Source organism: Aquarana catesbeiana, linkage group LG05, assembly GCF_042186555.1.
Source record: "Aquarana catesbeiana isolate 2022-GZ linkage group LG05, ASM4218655v1, whole genome shotgun sequence".
In the NCBI taxonomy this organism is placed as follows: Eukaryota; Metazoa; Chordata; class Amphibia; order Anura; family Ranidae; genus Aquarana; species Aquarana catesbeiana.
The window spans coordinates 617,196,597-617,221,174 of NC_133328.1; the positions used below are offsets into that span (position 1 = coordinate 617,196,597).

The 24,578-nt window shown below is 43.4% G+C and overlaps 1 protein-coding gene across 1 annotated transcript in view; it reads right to left on the minus strand.

The window, feature by feature from the left end:
* Window positions 1-24,578, minus strand: part of KCNQ3 (potassium voltage-gated channel subfamily Q member 3) — a 297,565-nt gene that overhangs the window by 124,421 nt on the left and 148,566 nt on the right. The window contains exons 2-3 of the mRNA XM_073632266.1: window positions 7,759-7,849; window positions 712-838 (exon numbers count right to left, since the gene is read on the minus strand). Of these exons, the coding sequence (XP_073488367.1) occupies window positions 712-838; window positions 7,759-7,849 (218 nt within the window). The remainder of the gene's footprint in view (window positions 1-711; window positions 839-7,758; window positions 7,850-24,578) is intronic.

The window sequence follows — 24,578 nt, forward strand, 5'->3', positions numbered from 1 at the left end:
AACGGCCCATATCGTTCGCAATTCGGCGAACGATCGAACAGCCGATGTTCGAGTCGAACATGGGTTCGACTCGAACACGAAGCTCATCCCTAGCTGACAGGTATTTCCTTAAGGTTCTTGAAACATCCAGCTCATGTAGTCTGCCCAAATCTTCTTCCGGGAAGTTTTGTAAAGCCCAGATGCCTGTTTGATGAAATGTAGTGGCTACTTTTGGCACAAAACGGTCTACTGGGCGAAGTTCCACCTGGTCTAAAAAAAAAAGGTAATATGCCTATCTGATACACCCAGGGCATGAAGTTCAGAGACTCTCCTGCCTGAAGTCATGGCCCTCAAAAAAAATTCTTTTTGTGTAATGTCCCACAAGGAACACTGCTCCCCCTGGCCCCCTATACACCTCTGACCACAGTCACTTAGTAAATGGCAGATTTCATTCCTAGTGCGGAAACACTGCAGGCCTCATCAAGACCCACAGAAGGGGCTCCCTAGGCTAAGCCAAGAGCTGCATACTGAGGTCCACCTCTATTGCTTGGAGGAGTTTTCTGACCATAAGTGGTGTACAATAACAGTAGCTGACTGGTAACCAGCAGTAGTTTATCGATCTGTTTGCAGACTAGTTCGTGCCACATCCAACGTTTCATAACTTCAAATCCCACAGCAGCAAAGATGCCCAACCAAAATGTCCACCCCTCTGAATCTGAAAAATAAGCTTACCCAGCATGCATAATGGCTTTCTGGCAAACTTCAGTCTCCCCCTCCAGCCCTTATAACGACAGCAGCAGCCTGCTGCCCAAATTCTTAAGGCAAATTCTGCTCCAAAAATAACCAGGGCGAACCTTTCCTGTAAGATAAACAAGAAATACGATAAATGGACATTCAAATTTTACAAAAAAAAAAAAAAAAAAACATCATCAGGGTTAAAGAGTCATTCCAGCCTAGACAGATATTTCAGCATTTGGTGGATCCCAGAGAACTAAACCTAATTGTAGGACTCCATTGAAAACATCTCATCACTTGAGCTTCAGGTCTGCACATCAGCTGTGATGGGTCTTCACACTGCTTGTTGGGTCTTTTATTGTAAAGTGCTGTGCAAACTGTTTGGAAGAAGAAGAAGAAAGAAAAGAAGAAAGAAAGAAGAAAGAAAGAAAAAAAAAAACAGAAGAAAAAGAAGAATAAAGGAAGAAAGAAAGAAAAAGAAAAGGAAGACGTAAGAAAGAAAAAGAAAAGGAAGAAGAAATAAAGAAAAAGAAAAGAAAGAAGAGGAAGAAAAAAAAGAAAGAAGAAGAAGAAGAAGAAAGAAAAGGAAGAAGAAAGAAAGAAAAAGAAAAGGAAGAAGAAAGAAAGAAGAAGAAAGAATAAGAAGAAAGAAAAGGAAGAAGAAAGAAAGAAGAAGGAAGAAGAAAGAAGAAATAAGAAGAAAGAAGAAGTAGAGGAAAAAGAAAAGAAGAAAAAGAAGACGAAAGAAAGAAAGAAAAGGAGAAAAACTAAAGAAACAGAAGAAAAAAAAAATAAGAAGGAAGAAGAAAAAGAAGAAAGAAAAAAAAAGAAAAAAAAAAGAAGAAGAAAGAAAAAGAAGAAAAAAAGGAAGAAAAGAAGAAGAAAATGAAAAAAGAAGAAGAAAGAAAAAGAACAAAAAAAAAAAAAAGAAAGAAAGAAGAAGAAGAAAGAAAGAAAAAGGAGAAAAAGAAAGAAAAGAAAAGCTGCATTCACATCTAGGCATACTGAGAATGAACACAAAATCATTTGTATGTCTTTTTTTGTGTGCTTTCTCACCCTACGCACATAGGGCAGCCCATTCATTTCAATGTCCTACATGCAGCAAGCACATCAAAGCAGCTCATGTAGCTTACTGCGAGTTGAGCTTTGCACGTTTTGCTGTGTTGTTGAAATCTTAACACAGCAAAATCACATTTAGGAGAGGAACATTCAGGCAGCAAAAAAACGCCCGATGTGCCTAAACGCGTGATAACATATCTAAACGCTCCAAAACGTTAGGTGCATTTAGCGCTGCAACGCTTATTCATTTCAATGGCCAGAATAAATCTTATGGGAAGATTTTTGTTGAATGGCCTGGCAACAGGGTCTCTTTAAGCAAAATAGAGTACTCCATAGCATATCACACATGTGAAGGGTACAGCATAAGCCCAGGAACAACCCTAAAGGGGCTTATGCCTTGGAAGTTTCCTATTATTATTATTATTACTAGTATTATAATACAGGACGTATATAACTGGATACTGACATTTATAGGTGAAGTTGATCTAGGGAATATCCAATTGCCTCTCGGGGGATCAGGAAGGAATTTTTTCCCCTGCTGGAGCAAATTGGATCATGCTTTGCTGGGGTTTTTGCACCTTCCTCTGGATCAACTGTAGGTGAAGGATTGTGTATATAAGATTGTATGATTTTTTTTTATTCCCCCCCCCCCGTTTATTGGTTGATGTATTGCAACTCCCTTCTCATTGGCTTACCTCTCCATAGACTATCCCCTCTTCAGTCTATCATGAATGCTGCTGCCAGACTTATCCACCTTACCAACCGCTCAGTGTCTGCCAACCCTCTACTTCAATCCCTACACTGGCTCCCAATCACCCAGCGAATTAAATTCAAAATTCTAACCACAACATACAAAGCCATTCACAACTCTGCCCCGAGCTACATCACTAATCTTGTCTCCAAATATCACCCAAATCGTCCTCTCCGCTCTTCTCAAGACCTCCTACTCTCAAGCTCTCTCGTCTCCTCCTCCCATGCTCGTCTCCAGGATTTCTCCAGAGCCTCTCCCATCCTCTGGAACTCGCTACCTCCATCTATCCGGCTATCCCCTACTCTTGCTACCTGCAGGCAATCCCTGAAAACTCATCTCTTCAGGAAAGTCTATCACGTCTCCAACTAATCTCCTACCACTTCCACCAGCTCATTCCCCACAGTTACAACCTTTTGTACCACCTGCCCCACCCTATTAGATTGTACACTCTTCTGAGCAGGGCCCTCTTAATCCTATTGTATTGTATTGTATTGTATTATAACTGTATTGTCTCCCTTTTATATTGTAAAGCGCTGCATAAACTGTTGGCGCTATATAAATCCTGAATAATAATAATAATAATAATAATAACTAGAAGCACTTGTGTCTTTTTTCAACCAGACTAACTATATATATATATATATATATATATATAGCACCAACATTTTTCACATCAATTTACAAATACATGTGAACACGCAGCACAAAAAAGGATGATATAAAAATGACTTCAATAACATTCTGTATATTAGGAAAGATCATTGTGATGCCATTTTTTTTTTACATTAATAAATAAAATTGTTATAAAAAAGTTGCTACTGAAATGCATGAACAGGGAGCTGTATATATTCTTACCACTAGATGGCAGTGCAAGACTATTTTTTTTTCCGAATAATGTAACCCCTTTAAAGCCTGTGGCTAAGCAAACCCACACAATTTACAATAGTCTAACTATACAGGGCAATGTTAATACAATATCTAACACTTTTAACCAGCTTTTGATTGAAAAAGCAACAAATAAAACCTAATCATAAATGGACTTCACATGGTTATCCTACATCTATCTTGCACTATTGTCCCAAAAAGCAAACATAAAGAAAAACAAGAGAACTTTTCAGGATCCAACCAACAACTCCATACAACACTCTCAGATTGAACTACATTGATTACATAGACAAGATTTTTTAGATATATGTATTTATTTTTTTTTAAATTGTATAGCTGCCCGTCCACCAAAACTGCATGCAAAATATTCTGTGCAAATGAGACAAAAAATGTTCTCAGGCTATAGTCTCTGCAGATCGAAGGTTATTCATTGAAAAAAAAAGAGCGAATAGGGAAAATACTGCACTATGACCATTAAATGAAGCTGAGAAACAAAGGAAAAAAATACTTAATTCTTTATTTCCAGTTCATAGGAAAAGAAACTGGAGGTAATTAAGATTAGCTCTAATTTGGCATACAGAGGTAGACTAGTGCTCGGACTGTGACCCCTGTGTAGTAATGATCAGGTCATGTTTGCATGCACCACCCCCTCTGCCCCACCCTGTCACTGCTTGCTAGGATGCTGTTGGGAGCACAATGTTATTGGTTGCAAAGATGCTATGTGCTGCACAGCCGATAGTATATAGAAACCAGTGACGCTGTGCTAAAAGTGTTCTAGCAAACAATGTCGTCCTGCCCCTGGTGCAAACATTTTTTTTGGGGGGGGCAGCAAACAGTACGCCGCCCGCCCCCCCATGTCGGTCAGTAGCACTTACCCCATCACCGACGTCTTCCCCCTGCTCGGCGGCGGCCTCCCGTTCTCCTGCTCTCCATGGCGGTGGCTTCCGTTTCCTCCCTCGGTGGCCAATCGGGAGTCTTCTCTTTTCGGCCAATCGGAAAACAGGTCTCACACCCACTTCTGATTGGAATTGAGGATCAGTGTTTCAACAGCAAATATTCATTTGCTGTTGTAACACACCTGGGTGGGCTCCAGATACATGCTCTGCGACCCGAGCCCACCCTATTTTGAAGCCTATTAGAGCATCTGGCTCTAATCAGGTGCTTCAAAAAAATCCCCTGTGCTGTAATTCATGAACCCTGTGCCCCAAAAGGTGCCAGACGCATGAACAGGGGGCGGCTGCGGCGGCCATGGATAGATTTATTCTCTGCATGAATCTATCCATTATGCATATAGGGGGTGGCCTGGAGAGAGGGGGCGGTGCCCGGGCTTCCCTAATGGATGGGCCATAACTGGTCTTAGCAATCATTGATGCTATGAAGCTGACAGCATCCTAGTAAGCAATGACTCTTGCTGGCAGTGTCTCTGCAACAAGTGACGCGATGCAGCTGACAGCGTCCTAGCAACCAGTAATGCTATGCAGCTGACAGTGTTCTACCAAGCAATGTTGCTGTGCTCCAAACTCCTTTTATTCTTTTAAATACTTCTTTAGAGTGGTTGTATACCTTCTTTTTTTACTTTTACCTACAGGTAAGCCTATAATAAGGCTTACCTGTAGGTAAAAAAAATATCTCCTAAACCTGTACGGTTTAGGAGATATTCACCTCGCAATGAGCCGCTGACTGCAGCAGCGCATGCGCACAGGGGATTCTCGGCTGATAGCCCGGCAAACTCCGGAGCTTGCCGGACAGAAGTTTCCCGCGCGCATGCGCGGGAGTGACGACATCGCGGCTCCGGCCACTTACAGCGCCGGAGCCGCAATACCCGGAAGACACGCCGAGGGGAAATGTCAGCTCCCTCGGCGTGGACTGGGTGAGATGCCGTCACCTCGTTCTAAGGTAAGTATCTCATAATGAGCTAGTATGCGGTGCATACTAGCTCATTATGCCTTTTCCCTTGCAGGTGTAGAAAAAAAACAGCGGGTATACAACCGCTTTAAGGGGGTGTGGCAGAGGGCGTGTCCTATGCCTACATGCTTTTGCTAATAGGTGTCCCTCTTTCCCATCCCCAAAAGTTGGGAGGTGTGTTAGTGATCCAAAAAGGATGGTCAAGAAGAGTAACAACTACTGTGAGTTTAATGGGTCCAGTTGATTTATTTGCCAAAGGGAGAGTTACAGGAGTAGCCACAGTCACCCTGAAAATGCAGCAATCACATGTATGGGCAGGTAAGCTGCAATGTTTTTTATTCTTGGGAATAGATAATGGCCAACTGGACTGTAAGGCAAGAACTCACACATCTTCAAGATGTTGACACATTATGATCTGACGGTACAATCTCCTTGACCTACAACCACGTAGCACAAGGGCACATCTGATTGGATATATGAGTGAATTTAATTCCCGGAATGGAATATATGAAAAAATGTTTGTGTCGGAACAATGTCATGGTGGAGAATCCACTCTTTTCCTCTGAACAGATTCCCATCATCTTTTCAGAATTTCCAAGTAGCAATGTTGGTTGACCGTTGTACCATGTTCTATGAACTTGTAGTGAACTATCCCCTTGGTGATCAAAAAAACACACAGCAGGAGCGTAGGAAGGTTCTCACTCTGTTCACATCTGCATCAGTCCTTTTTAAAAAAAAATAACAAACATCTCTATATTTACCTGCTCTGTGCAATGGAATTGCTGGCCACTCCTCTGTCCAGTGCCCCCTTGGTAAGCCGTTTCCCATGGTGGGACTAGTGCCTGCTCGCTCCCGAGCCCCGCTGCTGTGTGTCCATTGACACAGACAGCAGGACTCGACCCCCGCCTCCCCGCTCTCTTGTCGCTGGCTTTGATTGACAACAGCGGGAGCCAATGGCTCTCGGTGCCCCATCAAATCCAGTTAGACCCAGAAGTGAGGGGAGAGAAGAGCTGCAGACGTGCACAGCGCTGGATCAAATGAGGGCTCAGGTAAGTAAAAGGGGAGATGAGGGGCCAAAACCCATTTTTTACCTTAATGCAAGCCACTCTAAACGGCCTATGCCATTCAGCAAGACTTGATTTCTGCATGGTTTGTTCACCATAAGCCTGTAGTAAAAGAGCTAAAGTTTCACTCAAACTTTTGCCAATTTTCACGTAAAATTTGATGTTAATCTGCTGCTCCACATTCCTGTCACTCATTTTCCACCAACAGCACAATGCACACACGTGTTATTTCTTCTACTACTCCATAAAGACTGAGTCAACTGGTCTGCGACCCAAGCGAGTGCAAGTTAGAATATGCTCTGATTAAGCACCGACTACAGTGTGAAACGCGTCAGCTTTCCTGCTTTGTGATGCTGTGGCATGTATTTTTATGATTATACTTGAATAAAGATCGAAGATTACTTTTGAGTGCGGCTGTCCAGGATTTTTCGTTTACCTTGCAAGTTAGAATATGTCAGAAAACTCTGGAGTGTGAATGCCTGTGTGACTCACCACCATAGTGCCACGCCGCGGGCATTCTGGAAATCAAATTGTCACACCTCGTAGAGTAACAAGGAATTGTAATGGTAGAGCCCTCGGAGTACACAGTTCTTGGTAGATCTAAAGGAGATTGTACGGAAATGATAAAATCAGGTTGTAAGAAATCTCAGCCTGGCCTCCATAGGAGCCCCTAAACCCAGAGCCCTCAAGTGCACATTCATGATGTTAATCTGCTGCTCCACATTCCTGTCACTCATTTTCCGCCAACAGCACAATGCACACACGTGTTATTTCTTCTTCTACTCCATAAAGACTGAGTCAACTGGTTTGCGACCCAAGCGAACGCAAGTTAGAATATGCTCTGATTAAGCACCGACTACAGTGTGAAACGCGTCAACTTTCCTGCTTTGTGATGCTGTGGCATGTACAGTATTTTTATGATTATACTTAAATAAAGATCGAAGATTACTTTTGAGTGCGGCTGTCCAGGATTTTTCGTTTACCTTGCAAGTTAGAATATGTCAGAAAACTCTGAAGTGTGAATGCCTGTGTGACTCACCACCATAGTGCCACGCCGCGGGCATTCTGGGAATCAAATTGTCACACCTCGTAGAGTAACAAGGAATTGTAATGGTAGAGCCCTCGGAGTACACAGTTCTTGGTAGATCTGAAGGAGATTGTACGGAAATTATAAAATCAGGTTGTAAGATATCTCAGCCTGGCCTCCATAGGAGCCCCTAAACCCAGAGCCCTCAAGTGCACATTCATTGACTTCAGTTCCAAAAGTCACACTATGGCACACCTCCTCCCACCTCCTGTAACCTGCTATTGGTTATGTGAAGGACCAATGATAATGGCTAGCCTAAGAAGGTTGGGGAGTTGTACAATCCTCATACTTACTATAAGCAACAGCCAGTCACCAGAAATATCTTCATACTCCTTAAACGTTGTTAGAATCGCCAGGACCAGACACCCCAACACTATTAGGAACCTGGAACACAAAGATAAATGTATTTGATTATAAAAGTGTGCTTATTATAGTAAGTTATTAAACTTTACAACATAATTATTATTTACCCTAGCATGTATTAATGAATTTGTTTGTGAATGAACCGCAGGGAATAGAAGTGTTTAAAGTGTTGGGTCTGTAGTGGACCCAGAAGTTGGTCTACTAGCTGCTCTCATTTTTCTAATGGGTAAGTGCAGACTGACAAATCGGAATAGTGGCAACAATTTTTGTCAGCGGTCCTACTTCATTGATAAGGAACAGAATGAATTCTCATGGGTCACAGTCACCATTTTTTTTGTTGAAATGGAGAATGAGCCCTTTGCAACCTTTTCAACAAAGATGATATTGACCAAATGTCTAGGGCCTTCACATCCACAACCCTAATTTTAGTTCCTAGTGCATTTAACACAGTTATATGACAAACCCAGGCTCCTGCATTGTCTTCTCCAGCTTTAACCGCCATCCTATACTGCATTCCAAAGTGAGTCCAGGCTGTGCAATGACGTTCCCCTAAGAGATTTGTCTATTATGCCCTGGGCTCACCGGAAGTGGCTGAATGACGCTAGGCATCGTTCTACCTGGAAGAAAACTGATGACCAGCAGCAGAGGGTACGAAAGGGCAGCACGGCAGCATGGAGAGGGTCAATAATGCTTTATAAAGATTTTTTTTATCCAACACACAGGAGAGGGAAGAAAACTTTTTTTTTTTTTTTAATCCAGGAGTTGAGCTTCAACCCCTTTCCAAAGGTAATCTGTATTGTAACGTTCCCCGCTATGATACCCTACACCAAAGACACATTAATAAACGTTCTCACCTTTTGAGAGCCAGAAGCCGCCACCTTGGGTAGCTGCTGGCTATTGAAAATTAGGAACCAAACAGAGTGGTTCCTGTTCATGTGATCGTGAATTATACAGTCCAAAAAATATAAGGTATGGTTCATTAAATAATATATCCTCTAGAGCAATGGTCATCAACCCTGTCCTCAGGGCCCACTAACAGGCCAGGTTTGCGAGATAACTGAAATCCATCACAGGTGATATAATTTGCCGCTCAGTGATTGCAGTTTTCTAGTCTGCATCTCTCCAAGAGAATACATAAAACCTGGCATGTTAGTGGGCCCTGAGGACAGGGTTTATGACCATTGTTCTAGAGCGATGCGAGGAAGATTGGGGGGGGGGGGGGGTTGGGGTTTTACTCTGTGCATAACGCACCTCTAAACTCTGTATGTAATGCACTCCTGAACTCTGCACCTAGTGTAATCATGAGCACTCTGTATGTAGTGTAATTTGAGCTCTGCACCCGGTACGTAACGTAATTTGAACTCTGCACTCGGTACGTAGTATAACTTGAACCCTGCACTGTGTATGTAGCATAATGTGCACTCTGCACGTAATGCACTCCTGAACCCTGCACTCTGTACATAGCGTACCCCAGATACAACCGGCCCTTTGAGAGTAACCATACCTCGGATGTGGCCCACGATGAAAATGAGTTTGACATTGGGAATATACCAACATCCCATCTACTGGGTAAATCAAAAACAAAAAAATCTTTCAGACTTTTTCGGTACTATACTTACTAACTCAATCAATACACTTGAGAATAAAAAAACGTTAAAAAATTAATGTATACAATCTTATTGCGGTTTCATTACATACATGTATGCAATGAAGTCATACATCAAGTCATACAACGCATATCTTCTGGTATACATTTCCTAACCAACAACCTTTTGTTGTTTGTATACAACTGAACATCAGAGTATGTACTATGTCAACCCTTGTCAAATTGGTTGCTGAAGGAACTTCTAGACACGTTTCCTGGGCCAACTGTCCCACTTCCTCCAGAGAAACTCAGAGGTAAGTATTTTAAACAGCAATAATGTTATTACAGCAATATCATAAAACCATTACCGTGGCATTCAGATCGCCAACTGCACCATGTAGTGAGCCAATAGGGGGAAGGGAGGTGGAGGGGGGATCTCAAAAACAAGTGTTGATGTAATAACCCCTGGATGTTAATTATGTGCATAACCTGGTCAAGAGAAATGTACCGGTCTCACAGTTGTCACTGATATGTCTCCATAGTTCTGGGATCACCCACATGTTTGGTAGATGACCTTATAGAGGTATGTGGGGTCAGAAGAAAGAAGATTGTAACCAAAAGACTAGAGGACCCTTGGCTGTTGCAGTCTTCCAATTTAGGTAAGTGTGTATCTGGGGTGAGGGATTGGGGTTTCTTTAGATCAGGAAAAAAGGTAGGTTCAAAATTTAACTCTACTTTATTACAATTATCATTTATTAAAATTATCTATTTCAATCTACATGCAACTGTCATTTTCTGACATTCTAACAGGACTACTTCTTGTGAGGGCATTCTGTACATGGCTGGTGTATAAATCTCCTTGAGTAATGACGTTTCCCACTGAGGTGATTGGCTCACTGATGTTCCCCGGAGTTCTTCTCTTATCATAACATTGAGAAGGATCACACCATTGTAGCACTCAAGAAGCACTCAAGGAGATGCTGCAGGAAATGGATGTGACTGGCAGCTATGTACACGTTCTAATACAAACAGCAACAGGTAGGACTGCTCAATAAAGTTTGTTAAATCCTTATAATAATACTCGCTCATCCATGTCTTTGCTTGGTGCACTGGTCCAAATCATTTGGTGGAGGGGGGATTATGGTGGGGGGTTGTTTTTCAGGGGTTGAGCTTGGCCCCTTAGTTCCAGTGAAGGGAACTCTTAAGACATCAGCATACCAAGACATTTTGGACAATTTCATGCTCCCATCTTTGTGGGAACAGTTTGGGGATGGCCCCTTCCTGTTACAACATGACTGCGCACCAATGCACAAAGCAAGGTCCATAAAGACATGGATGAGCGAGTTTGGAGTGGAGGAACATGACTGGCCTTCACAGAGTCCTGACCTCAACCGGATAGAACACCTTTGGGATGAATTAGAGTGGAGGCTGCAAGCCAGGCCTTCTTGTCCACATCAGTGCCTGACCTCACAAATGTGCTTCTGGCAGAATGGTCAAACATTCCCATAGACACACTCCTAAACCTTGTGAACAGCCTTCCCAGAAGAGTTGAAGCTGTTATAGCTGCAAAGGGTGGGCCAACTCAATATTGAACCCTACAGACTAAGACTGGGATGCCATTAAAGTTTATGTGCGTGTAAAGGCAGACGTCCCAATACTTTTGGTAATATAGTGTATGTTTGCTCTTGTGCCTCTCCCATGGTATATGTCAGGGATAAGCAATTAGCGGACCTCCAGCTGTTGCAGAACTACAAGTCCCATGAGGCATAGCAAGACTCTGACAGCCACAAGCATGACACCCAGAGGCAGAGGCATGATGGGACTTGTAGTTTTGCAACAGCTGGAGGTCCGCTAATTGCATAGCCCTGGTATATGTGGTCTTCTTATTGACCATAGTGCTTTTGGCTGAATCTATTATGGTGCCTGATGATGCCATGTACATCCTAATCTGAGATCCTTTAAGTTCAGGAGACTTTTCTTTCATCTGGAGGGGCTTTCCCAGCTAAGCACCCCCCCCTACTCCGCCTGCATGCCTGGCCTAAGGGCAGATGGATTCCAGGAAGTAAATACTACATTAATCATTTGCCCTTACTCAAGATGGCCACAACTCAAAATGCTAGGGAGGTGTTTTTCAAAGTGATTTCTCAAAAAAAATAAAGCATGAAGACCTGAATGGATGGGGGAGTTTGCTCTGAATATTAAAAATTATTCAAATAGCCTTTTCAGTTTGTGGTACTCAGTTATAGTTTAGTTCCACTTTAAGGGCTTCACACACAGCTGCTGTAAACTTGCTGAAAGCTTTGGACATTCTTGCTGTCGAATTACACCCTTCAGACAAATGTTTAAAAGCTGGATTCTGTGTGAACTAGGCCAAAGGCAAGCCGTGTTCCTGAACTTGCTCCAAGGTCGTGTTATGTGGTCATTTTAGAGGGAGATATCACGCATTTCTCTTCCTTCACTTACAGTTATGTATGCGATAACCTGAACAAAAATTCCACTATGAAAAAAAAATATGAAGCTCCAGAGGAAAATCTAGTCTTTGGACTAAATATAGCATTTTAAGCACCGCGTGGTCATTCCCAGCTCCACCATACCATACAAGGCTGGGAATTATCTAAGCGCTAAAAATTTTATGAATTTGCTTTACCATGACAATCCTGCTTTACAATGCAGGTCCCAAATATAGTGCAGAGGTTACATTTCTGTTAAAGGGAATCAAGGATAACAAGCTCCTGGAGATGCATCAGTACACTAATTAAGGTGACGTTGCTGCAGAGAGTACCAGTGTTTGAGCTGCAGCCTATTAAAAAAATAATTTAAAGAGGAGCTCCAGTCTGAAAAAAAAAAAAATATATATATATATATATATATATATATATATATATATATATATATATATATATAATAGTCGCGCTCCACTTTCTGAATGGTCCCGCCATCTTCTGGGACCTGTGTGTGTCCCAGAAGGCAGCGGGAGGGAAGGAGGAGGGGCCGGACATGTCATAGCTCGCCAAATGCCGATCTTACCTGGACGTGGGAGCGGGTACCTGTCAAAACCAGGTACACACTTCCTCCTACCCCCTCTAAAAAAAAGTGGCAAATGTGGCAGTGGAGGGGGGGGGGAGGCGTGAACAAGTGGAGATTCCCCCTTTGGGTGGAGCTCTGCTTTAAATTTTAAAATTTCAGTACCAGTGTTGGAAGGGTGAATGTGAACAAGTCACCTGGAGCACCCCAAACTTGGAAAAGGTATTATCAACATAAAATAAGAATTAAGGAAATACTCAGAATACTAAACAGTTTGGAAAGAACGCCTTGCTGCAAAAAATAATATTGATAAAATAAAATCCCTACCAAAAAAAAAAAAAAGTTACCCCCTGAAACAAAGGCCAAACTTTTTTTCAAAGCGAGGTCTTGCACCAAAAAAAAAAAAATGATGTTCCTATGGATGGGACAGCAGCTAAAAGTGACTACTGACCTCAAATCAACCACAAAATAAAATGAAAAAACAAAAAATAATAGGAAAAAAAAGAAGGCAGCAAACAGCTAGCTAGTCAAAGAGCTAGCAGTGCATGCAGTTTGTCAGCTTTTCTTACCGTTCTTTTCAATACAGTGAGTCTATGACTGCCTTGTGCCCCCCCATTTATAGTCAGCCTGCCTTATCCAAAAGCCCCCTTATTGTCCCTCCTATGCCTGCTGGTCATAGGTTAAAGGCCATGCAGTGTATTATGGTTAAAAAAATTGTTCTTGACAACTCTGCAAACAAAATTTGCCAGGACCACAAACCGCTAATAACTTTCACAGAGCAGGCAGCATGGTGTACCCCCCCACCCCCTCCTTCCCGCCATGGTTCCCAGGCTCTCCCAATCCCCCCCACAATGCTTCTCGGGCTCTCCCATTCCTCCCACCACACCCACCACCAGCCCGCCATGGTTCCTGGGCTCTCCCGATCCCCCCCCCACAATGGTTCCCGGGCTCTCCCAATCCTCCACCCACACCCACCCCCCATGGTTCCTGGGCTCTCCCAATCCCCCCCCTGCCACAATGGTTCTCAGGCTCTCCCAATCCTCCCACCACACCCGCCAACAGCCCGCCATGGTTCCTGGGCTCTCCCAATACTACACCCACACCCACCCCCCACGGTTCCCAGGCTTTACCGATCCCCCCCCCCCCCCCACAATGATTCTTAGGCTCTCCCAATCCTCCCACCACACCCACCCCCAGCCCGCCATGGTTCCTGGGCTCTCCCAATCCTCCCACCACACCCACCCCCAGCCCGCCATGGTTCCTGGGCTCTCCCAATCCTCCACCAACACCCACCCCCCCACGGTTCCCCGGCCCTCCTGATCCCCCCCCCACAATCATTCTCAGGCTCTCTCAATCCTCCCACCACACCCACCCCCAGTTCCTGGGCCATCCCGCTCTTACCAGGACCACAACCATGGGCTTTAGGATGAAGAGCGGTGGAAAGCAAACTCCCCCCATCCATCCATGTCTCAATGCTTTATTTTGTTGAGTAATCACTTTGAACCCCCCCCCCCCCTAGCATTTTTGAGTCTGCATCATGAATAAGGGCAGATCATTAATGTAGCATCTACTTCCAGGAATTAATATGCCCTTAGCTCTGGCATGTAGACAGGAGGGGGTGCTTAGCTGAGAAACCCTTTCTCCTCTCATCCCCTTCTTCTTGAAGACTCCTTGCATGTATGACATCATTTTGGCCTAGAAATCAGAAAACAACTGAAGAAATGTAAAAAATAAGTTTTTTTAAAAAAAGGTAAATTATAATATACCTTCCTATGTATTTACTAACAGCATAAGGATTAATTATAATTCATGTTAATAGAGAAAGTTTAGTTCCGCTTTAAAGTGGCAGTAAACACCCATGCATAACTTTTACCTATAGGTAAGCCTATAATAAAACTTACCTGTAGGTACTGTAACTATCTCCTAAATATGCCATTTAGGAGAGATTTACTCTAGATGCAGCCGGTAAAGACACTGGTGCATGTGCTCTGAAGGAACATCCCTGTGCCATTCCTTCAGAGTCCTGTGCTGTAAAAGGCGGCTCCCTGCGTACATGCGTGGGAGTGGCGTCCGTGAACCCGTAAAGAAGACCAGGTGAATATGAAAGCACCTTGAGTGGTGGCAGCTTGCCACCGGGGGGGCTTCATTCAAAGGTAAGTTTCACATAATGTGCTAGTATGTGATGTATACTAGCACATTACATCGTTGCCTTGCAGGTTTTTAAAAAAAAAATCGGTTTACTGTCAATTTTTAAAGTCTTATTTACATGTGCCTTTGTTTCTGCCGCAATCCGTGGTGCATCGCCTTTCAGAGACAGACAGCTTGGAAGTGATACGCTGTTAACCTTTGAAATCCTGCGGCACTACATGCATCAAACCTCCCAACTTTCTGAGATGGGAATGAGGGACACCTAATAGCAAAAGTATGTAGGCAACACGTCCTCTTAAAGGAGAAGAAATGATTAGTTATCATTAAATTAGTTAAGCCAAAAATGCTTTTTTTTTTTTTTTACCACTACAATTTCTTTATACTGGCTTTTGAAATGTACAAATGCAGCCATTTAGAATTTGGATGAAAGGTTTAGCACTGGGAAACACTTTTTGGAAGATAAAAAGTGCATTTTATATACAACTATATCGATCAGACCAAGATGAGGGACAAGTGAGGAGAAATGAGGGACGGAGGCAGTTCAGGGAAAGTACCTTGAAATTAGGGACAGTTGGGAGCTATGCATGCACTACACATGGTTGCAGCCAGGGGCGTTGCTAGGGGGTGGCTATTGGGGCTATAGCCCCAAATCTGGGGCCCATAGCCCCGAGTCTCTTACCGCAGGGTTCCTGCCTAACCAGCGGGTTGAGGCTGCTGCGGCAGGTGGGCTGAATGCATGAGAGAGGCGGAGGAGAGGAAAGAAGCGAGCGGGCGGATGAGCAGAGATGACATCTCCACATCAGCGCTCTTCACAGCCAGGCCTCTTCAATTTGGGAGCGAGGTACAGCGAGCAGCAGATAAATTACATAGTCTCTCACTGTCCGCCACAAATCAGTGCTCTTCCGCCCTCACAGCATGGTGGAGTGGAGGTCACGTGCTTCCTGTCATCGTGGAGCTCAACTTTGCAGCCAGACCCCCTTGCTACATCATCACTCACTGCCCACCCCGCATCACCGCTCTCCTTGTCTCACTAAATGGACCAGTGCTGTCAGCCTGCCACCTATGCAGCGTCAATGCACATTTGGTGGCACTGGCTGGCATGGCAAGTGACAATCCACATCAGTTGGCAAGTGACAACCCACATCTGGTGGCCAGTGACGTGGCAAGTGACAATCTGCAAATGGTGGCAGGAGACGTGGCAAGTGATAATCCACATCTATTGGAAGGTGACGGTGGCAAGTAACACGCTGCATCTGGTGACAGGCGACGGTGGCAAGTGACACGCTGCATCTGGTGGCAGGAGATGTGGCAAGTGACATGCCCAGGGCTCCCACTGATTCTGCAGTATGGCGTGTTGAACCACTTCATTATATATTAAAATGTAACAATAGAAATAATGCACCTCAATCACCCTGACACCATATCAACCATTATGCCATGATGACTGAACCACAAACACCAGCCATCGCCCGTGAAAAATTGCTTACCACTGGTCCCCCCCCCCCCCCCCCCGCGGGCATGCAAAAAGTTTGGTGACCGCTGCTATGGGCTCTAGCCCCAGATCTTTTGCAGACCTAGCAACGCCCCTGGTTGCAGCACTAATGCGATGAGCCCCATTTACTTTAATGGGTCATATATGTGCAATGCTCCCAACTGTCCCTGATTTGGAGGGACTGTCCCTGATTTGGAGCAATGTCCCTCTGTCCCTCTTTCCTCCTCATTTGTCCCTCATTTTGGTCTGATCTATATAGATGTATATAAATTGCACTTTTTATCTTTCAAAAAGTGTTTCCCAGTGCTAATCCTTTCATCCAATTTCTAAATTGCTGCATTTGTACATTTTAAAAGCCAATATAAAGGAATAGTAGTGGTAAAAAAAAAAGCCCTTGTGGGTTTAACTAACCTTTTTTTGGGGTTTTTTTTTCTTTTAAGGGGGTGTGGCAAGGGGCATGTCCTTTGCCTACATACATTTGCTAGTAGGCGTCCCTCATTCCCATCTCAAAATGTTGGGAGGTATGTATGTGTAGCACCCTCTAGTTAGGTAGGAGCCAGAGTGAGGATTTTTGCTGGCAGAGTAGGTAAATTTAGGCAGGCCTAGCTGGTGGCTAGGCCTGTTTGTTTTCATTCTGGGCTGGAAGTGGCTCAGAGTAGCAGCTGGTGACTCACAGGCAGCATCACTTCACTGTTACTTCCCTCTTCTTTCTAGAAAGTGTTAGAAGAAAAGGAGGGGAAGAAAGGTGGGGCTGCCTGGGGGTATCTTAAGGAGCCTGCCAGGGGTGATTAAATACCTCCAAAAGAAAGCTCTTTTTGTGGGAAAAAAAGGACGTCAATTTTGTTTGGGAGCCACGTCGCACAACCGTGCAATTGTCAGTTAAAGCGACGCAGTGCTGAATCGCAAAAAGTGCTCTGGTCAGGAAGGGGGTATGTTCTTCAGGGGCTGAAGTGGTTAAATACCTGGGGTCAGCCCAGCTGGGGAGGAGTTGCCGGGTGGAAGAGCTGGAATGAGAGAGTGTGGAGGCTGTGGGACATCTTTCACATTATAAAAAAATCGGGCTAACGTTAGTGTTGTTTTATTTTTTTTTATTATTTCCCCTTAAAAAAATATGTTTTAAAAAATTGCTGCGCAAATACTGTGTGACGTAAAAAGTTGCAACGACCACCATTTTGTTACATAGGGTATCTGCTAAAGCAATATATATAATATTTGGGGGTTCTGAGTAATTTTCTAGCAAAAAAAAATGATGATTATTACATGTAGGAGCGAAGTGTCAGAATTGGCCTGGGTGGCAAGGGGTTAATTACCATAAGTAAGTAATATACAAATAATTATTATATATTGTTTTTAAGGTAATTTACTATATTTTCAAAAACTGTATTCAAGCAGGTGGCTTAACGGACAAATTACTGAAGTTTGAAGTTATAACTTCCAACCAGTAATTTCACAGTAAATAGATAAATAATAAATTATTATCTTATAACATATAACATAATAATATATGATTTAGCTTGTACCTTTTCAGCAGCAGAAGATTCTCATTCTCCCTCTTAACTGTGTAAGAAAAACACGGAATTATGGGTAAATCTTACACACATACACACATGTATTTCCTTGTAGTTAAGAGGGCTGGGCTGGAAGGGAGTATTTGTCTTTTAGACACGCCCCCTTCTATGACACTGCAGTGAGAGGCGTGCCTCCACTGCAGCATTTTTATTGGATAGCTGGGACCAATGGTACTTTACCATTGGCCCAAGACTCCAAGCTGTCCATTGAGCTCAGTGCCTCTGACAAGAAGTGAGGAGAGGCACTAACTGGCCGCTCTGTGTATAGCTTCTGACAGGCTGCGCAAAGAGCCCTGTATCTCCGGAACCCAGGGCCATCTTTAATATTGATTGGACCCTGGGCAAAACTTTTCTTGGGCCCCCCCCCCATGCAGTTTTGCTCTCCACCTGCTCTGAGACATACAATAAAAAGCAGCTAGACTCAAAATCAGTTTACTGAATCAGATCAGGCAGCAATTGCGATTGGTTACCAGAGGTTACAGTGTATCATTACTGCTCACTGACTGGTTGCTAGAGGTTACAGCACACATTACGGCTTACTGATTAGTTGCTAGAGGTTACAGCACATGATTTCTGCTTGTTGATTGGCTGCTAGAGTTTACTGTGGATATGACCTCAGGGGGGCATGATATAAATATTAATGCCGCCGGCCGCCGCTTTTTACATATGAATGCAGCCGCTATTTACATATGAATGCTGGTAATTTACATGTAAACACAGGGTCTGTAGGTGAGTCATCTGTACACAATAGGGCAGAGCTGGGCAGCATTAGTAGCGGCACTTCACGCTGAGATATTGGGGACACAGCACGGGACTAAAACCTCAAGGAACAAGGGAATTTAAACCAGGATAGTTGTCAAGTATGAGGCAGCTGCTTTGGGCCCCACAACAATGACAGGGCCCAGGGCAGCTGCCCCTTTTGCCTTGCCTTAAAGACGGCCCTGCCGGAACAATAGGTCATAGGAGCCCTAAATGTTTACCAGTGGTGGGGTAGCACTTGGGCTACATACCTCCCATAATAGGACCCTTGAAGCTCGATTTTTTTTTTTTTTATCTTCATGGCAGGTGAGGCCCTGCCTCACCTGCCTCTCCTGTCTGCACGTCCCTGGTACAATGTAAGGTAGACAGTACAACAACCAAAAATATCCTTTTGCTGTAAACCCCCCTCCCCCTACCTTTCCCCTTTAATACGAGTCATTAGAATGTGGAACACTCTGTAGACCCCTGCTGGCTCTCCTCTAATTCTACCTCATTGTCACCTCTCACTCTCATTTGGATTTGAAAACTTAATCTCAGCAGCGCAGCAAAAGCGTTTTCCCATAATTTAAATTGTGCAACGCAGCTGGAGAGCCGTGATATCCTGTACAAAGGCGTCCGCGTTCTATAGAGGATGACACACATAAACTGTCTTTAAACTTATCAGTGGCGTGCAGCGCGGCCTCTCAAGCGACAATCACACCGATAATGAAGACGCTCGGCCTCGCAGCGGCGCACAGATGTTGTACAACACACAGAATACTTTTTAGGTCATCAGGGAAGGAGGTTCAAAGAGGTCCACCAACTTACAAAGAAAGCCAGTTTGCTCATTTCCCACTTTTGGTCACAAAAAAAAAAAGGTTTCCTAAGCAAAAAACAAAAAAAAAAAAAAAAAACAGTCTGATACCACTCTTATCTCTTCCAGCCAATGGATTAGACAATACATTCATGGAATATTACAAGGACTGTACTACAAAATTAAGCATAACTTTTCTTTTATTAACCACTTGACCTCCGAAAGACTTGCCCCCCTTCCTGACCAGGCCATGTTTTGCGAAACGGCGCTGCATTATTTTAACTGACAATTGCGCGGTCGTGTGACGTTGTACCCAAATAAAATTTATGTCCTTATTTTCCCACAAATAGAGCTTTCTTTTGGTGATATTTGATCACCTCTGCGTTTGCACTATGAACAAAAAGAGACCAACAATTTTGAAAAAAAAAAAAAAAACAATATTTTTTACTTTCTGCTATAAAACACATCCAATAAAAAAAATGCAAAAAAAAAAATCAAATTTCTTCTTAACAACTCCCATACTGCAGGCCCGTCATATGACGTCCTGGGCTTTCAGTGGTGATATCTGAATGATGGGTGCAGCTGCCGGCATCATCCAGATATCATTTTTTTTCAGTCGGTGATTCCCTACACCACAAGAACGGCTGTCCAGTCGTTCTTACCGGCGGCAGTAGGGGACACCCCCCCCTAGGGTTGCCACCTGTCCGGGATGTTTACATTTCTTGTAATAGGAATAAAAGTGATCACATTTTTTTTTTTTAAGGGGAAAGTGTAAAAATATATATTTTTTAATAAAATAAACAATAAAAAAAAAATTAAAGCGCCCCAGGTTAGTGCGCTTGCAGGACAGGAAAAAAAATCCTGCAACCAGCATCTTTCGCGCAGAGCGGGAGCGGTATATACACCACGCCTCCACCGCCCCTGTCACTGAAATCAATGGGCACCGCTGCAGAAGCGCCTGCACAGCGCTATGGCAATGGCGCTTTGCTGGGGCTTTTAACCCTTTATTCGGCCACTAGCGAAAAGTGCCACTATAACAGCGGTAAAGCGCCATTAAAACTAGTGGCACTTTACCACTAACGTCCCCCTGCCCCAGTGTGAAAGTAGCCTAAGCATTTAACCTGTAAAAAATTTTAAACCGTCGCCTAATGGAGATTTTTAAGTACCAAAGTATGGCGCCAATCCACGAGTGTAATTTAAAAAAATGCGTCATGTGAGGTATCTATTTACTTGGCATAACATCATCTGTCAGATTATACAAAAAATTGGGCTAAATTTTTTGTTTTGTTTTATTCATGAAAGTGTTTTTTTTTCCCAAAAAAATGCATTAAAAAAATTACTGTGCAAATACAGTGTAACATAAAAAGTTGCAATGGCCGCCATTTTATTCCCTAGGGTGTCTGCTAAATTATATATATATATAATGTTTGGGAGTTCTGAGTAATTTTCTAGCAAAAAAAATGATGATTTTTACATGTAGGAGAGGAGGTCTGGAATTCGCACGGTATGGAAGTGGTTAAATTTAGGCCAATATGTATTCTGCTACATGTTTTTTGTAAAAAAAAAAAAAAAATCACAATAAGCGTATATTGATTGGTTTGCGCAAAAGTTATAGCTTCTACAAACTATGGGATATTTTTTATTTACTAGTAATGGCAACGATCAGCGACTTATAGCGGGACTGCGATATTGTGGCGGACAGTCGGACACTGACACTTTTTGGGGACCAGTGACCCGTACACAGTGATTAGTGGTAAAAAAAAATTATCACAGCGGGAGCAGGCTGCCAGTGACACGCATGCGCGCCCCCTACCTGGAAGTGTTGGCTCACGTACTAGGTACGTGATCGGGGCACAGCAGAGCCAACTTGCCGCCGTATATGTAAGTTAAGTGATTAAAGAGGAACTGCAGTCTGCTCACATAATTTGTAATAAAAACATCTTTGTCATTGTGAAGCTTCCCTCCAACCACTTTACAAATTATTTTATATATACACTTGGATTCTGTACTTGCCAAATATGCTGCAGAAATCTGCCTCCACTGAGTCTGGCTGCAGCCATTTTAACTGTGGGCAGCTGAAGCTGCTGCCTGTTCACTTCCTGGATTTACACAGACACACAGAGGCACACCTCCAGCTCTGCAGCTCTCATTGGCCCTCTTATGACTCATTCCCCCCCCCCCCCCTTCCTGGCAAACTCTCACAAGAGTGAGAGAGAGAGTTGTGCATGACGCCGTAAGCCTAGGCTAATGACCAGACAAGAAACAGGAAGTGGGCTGTATAAGGTATTTCCTGGCAGAAAAAAAATATTTTACTATCCAAAGTTAAAACAACAACAAGGGCAGAAGATTTAATAGATGGGACAATGAAAAAAGTTCCGCCTTAACTTACATAGGTCGGTCAAATTTCACATGTTGGTAGAGTAAGCTCCCTCGTTCACACTGAATCCGACTTTGAAATTGTGTGACTTTGCTAGAAGTAGCATGATTTCAAAGCCGCAGGTCAGAGTGACTTCAGGTGAAATCACACAAAATAGTGCAGGAACCTTTTGATCAAATCGTCGTGGCACCGCAAAGTCGCACAGATATGAACAATTCCATTGCTGACAATAGGGTGCAACTTGTCATGCGATTTGTGCTTGTCAAAGCACATGACAAGTCGCACCAGTGTGAACAGGGGCCAACTCTTCCTCTATAGTAACTCTTCTTGTTCACTAATTCAATAATGAATTCCAAGCAGAAGCAATGTGCTGTCATTGAGTTCTTGATGAAGGAGGGGTGCAGGGTGTCCGACATCCATAGAAAGCTACAGAATGTTTACAGAGATGACGTCATTGACAAGAGTCACCAATGACAAGACATTGCTTATGTCAATGATGTCATCTCTGTAAACATTCTGTAGCTTTCTATGGATGTCGGACACCCTGCACCCCTCCTTCATCAAGAACTCAATGACAGCACATTGCTTCTGCTTGGAATTCATTATTTACCTGCAGTGAACAAGAAGAGTTACTATAGAGGAAGAGTTACTATAGAGGAAGAGTTACTATAGAAAAAGAGTTACTATAGAAGAAGAGTTACTATAGAGGGAGAGTTACTATAGAGGAAGAGTTACTATGAAGAAGAGTTACTATAGAAAAAGAGTTACTAGAGAAGAAGAGTTACTATAGAAAAAGAGTTACTATAGAAGAAGAGTTACTATAGAAAAAGAGTTACTATAGAAGAAGAGTTACTATAGAAGAAGAGTTACTATGAAAAAGAGTTACTATAGAAGAAGAGTTACTATAGAAAAAGAGTTACTATAGAAGAAGAGTTACTATAGAAAAAGAGTTACTATAGAAGAAGAGTTACGATAGAAGAAGAGTTACTATAGAAAAAGAGTAACTATAGAAGAAAAGTTACTATAGAAAAAGAGTTACTATAGAAGAAGAGTTACGATAGCGGAAGAGTTACTATAGAAAAAGAGTTACTATAGAAAAAGAGTTAGTATAGAAGAAGAGTTACTATAGAAAAAGAGTTACTATGGAAGTAGAGTTACTATAGAAAAAGAGTTACTATGGAAGGAGAGTTACTATAGGAGGAAAAGTTCCTCTACCAACATTTACAATATGAATGACCTATGTAAGTTAATAAAAAAGGTTATGCCCACTTTTGCATTACTATGGGTACAGGCCGGGTATATTGGTGACGGTGAGGCCTATCCTAGGATGGGGAATGCTCGGCGCGGCAGCAGCTGGATTTTCTGCTTTGTGAGATCAGGATGAAAATAGAACACGTGTGTCATGACAGCCTGTCACATTGTATGACTTCTCATGATACGGCACATGCTGGCCAGCACAAGTTATATTTGTAATGCAAAGAACTGATCTGCTGCCAGATCTACTGAAAAGGCCCATCATACATTCCTTATGTACCCAACATAATGCTATGGAGGCCAGGAAAGAGGCAGATAAATTGGAATTACGTTTTGGATACATTGTGTTTAAACTGTATTTAAAGCCAAATTTAATTTTTTTTTGTTTTGTATACAGTTGTGATGGATTAGAACCCCTGATTACTCTGCCACTACATGCTGTAGAGAGTCTGGTGATTCAATTATGTTATTCTGCAGAGAGACTGGTTACTCAGCTACACAAAAGTATTGGGACGCCTTTACATGCACATAAACTTTAATGGCATCCCAGTCTAATGCCCTGTACACACGGTCGGATTTTCCGATGGAAAAACTGCGATCGGATTGTGTTGTCGGTAATTCCGACCGTGTGTGGGCTCCATCGGACTTAGCTAATGCAGTAATTTAGAAATCAGATGAAAGGTTTAGCGCTGGGAGATACTTTTTGAAAGATAAAAAGTGCATTTTATATACAACTATATAGATCAGACCAAAATGAGGGACAAATGAGGAGGAAAGAGGGACATTGCTCCAAATCAGGGACAGTTGGGAGGTGTGCATGCTGCAGAGAGCCTGGTGACTCAGCTACAGCATGTTGCAGAGAGCCGGGTGACTCAGCTATGGCATGCTGCAGAGAGCCTGGTGACTTAGCTATGGCATGCTGCAGAGAGCCCCAGTGACTCAGCTATGGCAAGCTGAAGAGAGCCTGGTGACTTAGCTATGGCATGCTGCAGAGAGCCTGGTGACTTAGCTATGACATGCTAAAGAGAGCCTGGTGACTCAGCTACAACATGTTGCAGAGACTTTGGTAACTCAGCCATGGCATGCTGCAGAGAACCTAAGGACTCAGCTACAGTATGGCATGCTGCAGAGAGTCTAAGGACTCAACTATGGTATGCTGCAGAGAGCCTGGCGACTCAGCTATGGCATGCTGAAAGAGCCTGGTGACTCAGCTATGGCATGCTGCAGAGAGCCTGGTGACTCAGCTATGGCATGCTGAAAGAGCCTGGTGACTCAGCTATGGCATGCTGCAGAGAGCCTGGTGACTCAGCTATGGCATGCTGAAGAGAGCCTGGTGACTTAGCTATGGCATGCTGCAGAGAGCCTGGTGACTCAGCTATGGCATGCTGCAGAGAGCCTGGTGACTCAGCTACAGCATGTTGCAGAGAGCCGGGTGACTCAGCTATGGCATGCTGCAGAGAGCCTGGTGACTTAGCTATGGCATGCTGCAGAGAGCCCCAGTGACTCAGCTATGGCAAGCTGAAGAGAGCCTGGTGACTTAGCTATGGCATGCTGCAGAGAGCCTGGTGACTTAGCTATGACATGCTAAAGAGAGCCTGGTGACTCAGCTACAACATGTTGCAGAGACTTTGGTAACTCAGCCATGGCATGCTGCAGAGAACCTAAGGACTCAGCTACAGTATGGCATGCTGCAGAGAGTCTAAGGACTCAACTATGGTATGCTGCAGAGAGCCTGGCGACTCAGCTATGG